Genomic DNA, 6,867 nt, shown 5'->3' with positions numbered 1-6,867 from the left:
TCAGGGGTTAATATTGTGGCTAAATCCCTTTCTCGTTCTGCCTCTCTCCCAGCCTGGGTGAGGCCCCCCTGAGGGGGTTTTCTCCTAGGAGCACGCTCTGCATATTGTGCATGCGTCTGCTTTAAAAGCTCCTTTGTTCAAAAAACTTTTTATCTTTTTCAGGCTTAGGCAACGCTTTGGGAGGCTTTGGGGGCAAAGTGGGGAACTCCTGGGCCCTGGGAGGCGCAAAGGAGGCGGCGGCGATCGCCTTAAATCGGAAAGTGGTGGGTAAGTTTTTAAAGGTTTGCGTAGAGGGGAGGGGGCTCACCAGGGGGCTCACCAGGGCGCCCGGCCGCAGCGTCCTGCAAGCCCTTTCCTTCCTCTGGAGGTAGAGCACAGTCTCCCTCCTTTTTTTTCGTCAATGGCAGAAAATACGATCTGCGCAGAAAGTGGAGACCCACCAACATCTACCGCTATAGCCTCCCCCACAGGCTATCTAACAGCCTCATGACGAGGGTCCAGGACATTTCTAATCATATTTTACAGAGCAAAAGCATCTACGGGAACCCTTTTTGGCCCATGTTTCTCTTCCCCTGTTCCAGAGATTTTTTAACTGTTTGGTAACTGAATCTTAGGGATGGTCTGATTGGGGATGTTTCTCTTAAGCTCTTAGGAGCATCTTTAGCTAAAAAAGACCAATCTTCATTAGAATGGTATCGGGCTGCTGCCTCTTTTAAATCTCCGTCATCTTGAGGTGAAGTATATTACTTATAAAAAATTAACAAATTGTTTTTATTAATAATTTATACTTATTTATGAATTGTCATAAATACATATATTTATATAATTGTACATTTTAATTAGTTAAAGTAATATATTGTAAATATAAGCTAAGCTAAGCTAAGTCACTTTAGTCGTGTCCAACTCTGTATGACCCCATAGATGGAAGCCCACCAGGCTCCCCCGTCCCTGGGATTCTCCAGGCAAGAACACTGGAGTGGGTTGCCATTTTCTTCTCCAATGCATGAAAGTGAAAAGTCAAAGTGAAGTCGCTCAGTCGTGTCCAATTCCTAGCGACCCCATGGACTGCTGCCTACCAGGCTCCTCCGCCCATGGGATTTTCCAGGCAAGAGTACTGGAGTGGGGTGCCATTGCCTTCTCCTATTGTAAATATAAGTATTTACAATAAATTTTTGTAATATTATTTACATAATGTAAATAATTATAATGTAATTCATATCTAATATTAAATATTAATCATATATAATGTGTATGTATATACACAAGTATAATTAATATATATAATATTATGTTATAATAATGTAATAGCATTATTTAATAAATGCAATACATTTATATATTATTAGATTACATAAATATTTATTAATATTAAAATTTTTATTATTTAATTACAAAATAATATTAATGTATTTTAATAAATTAATATAAATTATTTACATATTTTACTACTAAGTCACGTTGGCAATTAATGTAGTGGATTAACCAGATTCATGAGCAGAATCTAAAGCATCTCTAATCATATTCCACAGAGAAAAGGTGTCAGTGGGGACTTTCTCTGGGCCATGCAAAGTGTAATAAGCTTTTAGCTGCTTCCCTACCTTTTCCCAGGTATCTAAGTTAACAGTGTCCTCTTTTGGAAACCAAGGACATTGTTCTTGTACAAATGTAAAAAACAGATTGAACATTAGCTTTCTTAACCTTAATTCCTCTTTTGTTTAACAGTTGCAAGATTACTCCTATTTGTTGTTCTTTTGACTCATTGTTACCCGTGTCAGAAAATTTCTATCTTTTCTACCTCTTCGTCAAAAAGATTCCTACTTCCCACTCCTTCTCACCCTACCTATCTTATGCAGGGGGGTCCGCGACACCCTGAGTGGGGTCCTAGCCATCCAAAAAACTGCACAATGGGGGAGACTTACCTTCAGATGTCCCTGTTCCGGGCGCCACTTACCAGGGTCCAGCCCCAGCAGGTTCCAGGGATTCCCTCAGGAGAACAGCGTCGGAGATTAGGGATAGATAAAAAAGAAGAGAAAGAGGCTTGATCTTCCTTGGTTTACACAGAAAGCCAATAAAGCCCCTGTGTTCCAAGGAGTCATCCTGAAAGAAGAACAGAGAGAGAAAAGGAGAGAAAAGGAAAAAAAGAATGACACGGGGAGACCAAGCTCTGAGGAAGCCAGGTCTGCAGCTTTATTTTCAAAGGGAGCTTTTATACTCTGAGTTATGCATTTCCAGAAGTGAAAGATACAGAGTTATGCAGAGTCAGCTCAACATTACATCAGTTGCACCTTCATCAAAACCAGGACATTTTCTGCATAGCTTTTCATAAACAAGGGTCTTACATTGTGCACATCATCTTCCGGCCCTGTGACCTGCTAACATTTTTTAACTCTTTCTTGATAAAGGTTGGTCACCCAGAAAACCTGCTTTCCCTTTATCTTTCCAGTCCTCAGTCCCCCTCAGGAAACAGAGCTACATTCTTATGGAGCAAAGGCGTAGTGGGTTACAATAAAAAAAGAACTTACTACCTCAAGGGTTTTATGTTGCTCATGCCAAGGCTATTGCTTGTTTTCCTTGCATACCAACTATTTTTGCTAATGTACTCCCAGGCGCACATTGGGCAAAGGACAAGGAAACTCGGTAGCAAACATTGGCTCAACAATGCAGTATTATTCTAATAAATCTTTTTTATCGCTCGAAGGTTATGCTTGGGGTGTTGTGAACAATCATGTGCGTTAGTTGCAAGAGTGTGGATAAACCTGCCAAGTAAGCTAAAATAGTAACAGAGGGGTTAAAGTAAAAATGCTCCTTTCAAGCCCAGGAGACTTAGTAACTAGAGCCCTAAGTTGATTTTCTTCAGAAAAGGTGGTCGGAGATAGCCCCCTGTAAATGTCAGAAGAGTTGGTGAAAGGTATAATATAATAAACAGTAGACAGACAGATTTTAGTATCAGGGTAGATGCTCGAGCACATCCAGGGAATCCCTCTGAGTCCTGTTCCGCCTTTGCCTGTCAGGTCCTCTCTGCATGACCTTTGTCATGGGTGGGATCTCCCGTGGTGGCTCCCGGCAGGTAACAAATACATGACAAATGCAATGGTTTAAACAGTATAAAGTTTTTTTCCTTATGTAACAGTCTCAGTGGGTGTCCTTGGTGGATGATGGTTCTCCTAGGGACACAGGCTCACTCCACCATGTCCCATGTCCCATTGATTCCATCATCCCATCCACCTCTTGGACATTTCCATCCAGCCAGCACAAGGAGAAATAGTGTGGAGGAAGCCTGATTTCATAAACATAATCTCTCTCTAAATTTTCTGAACTTTGCTTTCTTGAACTAATCCTTTACAAATTATTTTTCTGTATTTTCTTTTTTCAGGAAACAACTTTTTTATGTTGTAGTATACTTGATTCTGGGCTTCTTTGGTGGCTCAGCTGGTAAAGAATTCTGCAAAAGCAGGAGACCTGGGTTCAATCCCTGGGTTGGGAAGACCCCCTGGAGAAGCGAATAGGTACCCACTCCAGTATTCTGGCCTGGAGAACTCCATGGACTATTCCATGGGGTCACAAAGAGTTGGACACGACTGAGTGACTTTCACAGGTGACTGACAATGTTGTGTTAGTTTCAGATGTACAGCAAAGTGATTCAGTTATACATAGACATATTTATCTATTCTTTTTCAAATGCTTTTCCCATTTAGGTTGTTACATAACATTGCAGAGTTCCCTGTGCTATACAGTAAGTCCTTGTTGGTTATCCATTTTAAATACAGCAGTGCATACATGTCTTATAGATATCCAACTGTCCCAGCACTCTTTACCAAATGTTCGTTCTATCCTTTCCCTGCCTAGTACTAAACCAACTATGTTTAGTATCAACTTCTAATAAGTGTTGGATCTGTTTCTAACTCTCTAATATATTACATAGATCTGTTTGTCTATTTCTACGCCAGTTCCACTCCACTGTCTGAATTACCAGAGTAAATCATTTTGATAACTGACAGGTCAGTTTCTTTCTCCTTATTCTCATGCCTCAAACTCTCTTAGTTCTCTTGGCTCTTTATTCTCAGACTACATGAATTTTTGGATCAGTTTAGTAAATATCATCCTTTAAAGATACCTATGGTATTTTGATTGGGATTGTGATGAACTCATAAACTAATTAGAGGTAAACTGACATTTCAATTATACAACATTGAAACTTCTGTTAATAATATTATCTCCCTATTTTTTTTTTTTATTATTTGTTTCTTGTTGTTTGGTAAAGTTTTGTAGCTTTTCTCAGCCAGTCTGGACCTCCTCTTTTTTAAAGAATTATTTCTCTATTTCTTAAAATTTCTCTTGCTATCATGAATGGGAATAATTTTTAAAAATTATAACTCTGAATACATAAGACAAGTGTCCGGGTAAGTGCTGCTAAGGGGAATAGACTAGCGGTCCCTGGGTCAGGAAGGTCCCCTGGAGAAGGAAATGGCAACCCATTCCAATATTCTTGCCTGGAGAATTCCATGGATGGAGGAGCCTGGCAGGCTACAGTCCACAGGATCGCAAAGAATGGGACATGACTGGATAACAACAGAAACAGAAGACAATATCAGTATTTTAATATTGATTATTATGCAACTACCTTGCCTAAATCTTTTAGTATATCTAGAGTTTCTCTTGAATTTTCCTTGAAAACAACTCTGAATTCTATCTACTTTGTTCTTTCTATCCATTTCTACTAAGTAGTAGTTGAAAGTCACCATGAAATTGGATGAGTCACCAAAGGAGATAATAATAATAATAATAATAATAATAATAAAAAGGATAAGGAAGGTCAAAGAGAAAAACAAGATGATCACATATATTTGAGAGTTTGGAATATAGAATAAACATATAAAATGTGAATGTTTACTTTAAAAATGAGATGCCCAAGAAGTAAATTCGCTGATTTCACTTTGCTATGACCTAACCTAGATGGTCTTTATGCTCTGCAATTTTCTGATGCCAGTGTAGGCAGTTGTGATGTTCTAGACTCTGAGGCTCATTCTCAGTTTAGTCAGTGGACCACTTTCCAATTGTTCAGGGTTCTTCTTGTACTAGCCATCCTTGCACTGGAATGCTTTCTCAAAGACTCCAAAATATTATCCTTTGCTTTTCATCTGTGATAAGATTAGTGTAGGGTTCTGGCTTCTCCATTAAGTTCTAAAGTCCTTGAAGCAGACTTTGCCATATATGAATAAAAGTGGATAAGTTGTGCTTTTCCCATATTTATGCTTTTGCCTCAAGAACTAACAGTTTCTAGCACATCAAATATGAACTTAATTGCCTGTTAAATAATTAAACCCTAGGTGTTTGGGTATGGTGCTGGGACTGAGGAGGATAAGCACTTCATAGATGACTTACTTCTTAGAATGAGTGTCCAGGGCTAATTGTCAGCTAGCCCCATGGACCAACAGGAATGTTTTCCCTGCAATGCACTGCATATCTCTGGATTTGGTGAACCCAGGTATTGACACAGCAACTACAGGAGTCAAAAGTAGTGGTTTAAAAAGAACATTATACATAGCATTTCACCATTAATTCTGGATTCCTCTCCCCTTTCCTGCTGAAGGATCCATGAGAGAAGACAACCAGTCCTCTACCCTCGATTTCATCCTCCTGGGAGTTAGCGGTCAGCAGGAAGAGGAAGATGTCTTCTTCATCCTCTTTCTGTTCATTTACCCCATCACACTGATTGGAAACCTGCTCATCATCTTGGCCATTCGCTTCGATGTTCGCCTCCACAACCCCATGTATTTTCTCCTTGCCAACCTCTCCTTTGTTGACATCTTCTTCTCCTCTGTGACTATCCCTAAGGCATTGGCCAACCATCTCCTGGGCACCAAAGCCATCTCCTTTGGAGGATGCCTAACACAGATGTGTTTCATGTTAGCTCTGGGTAACACAGATAGTTATATCCTGGCTGCTATGGCCTTTGATCGAGCTGTGGCCATCACCCGCCCACTTCATTACACAACAATTATGAGCCCACGGACTTGTGTCCTGCTAGTCACTGGGTCTTGGGTGATTGGAAATGCTGATGCCTTCCCCCACACTCTGCTTACAGCTAGCCTGTCCTTCTGTGGAAACCAGGAAGTGGCCAACTTCTACTGTGACATTGCCTCTTTGCTCAAGCTGTCCTGTTCTGACATCCACTTTAATGTGAAGATGATGTACCTGGGGGCTGCTGTTTTCTCCGTGCCATTACTATGCATCATCATCTCTTATGTTCGAGTCTTTTCCACAGTCTTATGGGTTCCATCCACCAAAGGTGTGCTCAAAGCCTTCTCCACCTGTGGCTCCCACCTCACCGTTGTTTCTCTGTATTATGGGACAGTCATGGGCATGTACTTCCGCCCTCTGACTAGTTACAGCCTAAAGGATGCTGTGATAACTGTGATGTACATCGCAGTGACTCCAATGCTAAATCCTTTCATCTACAGTCTGAGGAATCGGGACATGAAGGCTGCCCTGGGGAAACTCTTCAGCAGGAGAATCTTTTCATAACCAATGTGAGATAATGTTAGAGACTGCATTAAACCAATTAAAATATACTTGAAAAGTCAGCTCCCCCTCCAAGAAGCCACCTTAATCTGTACAGACATTAAATTTCTTTTCTCAGAAATCTGGTAACAGTTTGATGAGACATCCTATTATCCATTTATACATATTATTGCTCCTTTGGCAGAGTGGCAGGAAGGTTATTAGATCCTGTTCCAATGAGGCTACTGACTGGCAGAGTAAAGTTGAGAATGTCTGTTGTTGTTGTTTTAATTGCTAAGTCCTGTCTAACTCTTTTGGGACCCCATGGACCACAGCCCTCCAGGCTCCTCTGTCCATGGGATTTCC

At 40.6% G+C, this 6,867-nt stretch overlaps 1 protein-coding gene across 1 annotated transcript; it reads left to right on the top strand.

The window, feature by feature from the left end:
- Window positions 1-5,575: 5,575 nt before the first annotated feature.
- LOC133231581 (olfactory receptor 1A1-like) lies at window positions 5,576-6,525 on the top strand. The gene has a single exon (XM_061389945.1). The coding sequence runs from the start codon at window positions 5,596-5,598 to the stop codon at window positions 6,523-6,525; it is 930 nt and encodes a 309-aa protein (XP_061245929.1). The 5' UTR covers window positions 5,576-5,595.
- Window positions 6,526-6,867: the final 342 nt, after the last annotated feature.

Source organism: Bos javanicus, chromosome 19, assembly GCF_032452875.1.
Source record: "Bos javanicus breed banteng chromosome 19, ARS-OSU_banteng_1.0, whole genome shotgun sequence".
In the NCBI taxonomy this organism is placed as follows: Eukaryota; Metazoa; Chordata; class Mammalia; order Artiodactyla; family Bovidae; genus Bos; species Bos javanicus.
This window is presented reverse-complemented; position numbering and strand designations above follow the sequence as displayed.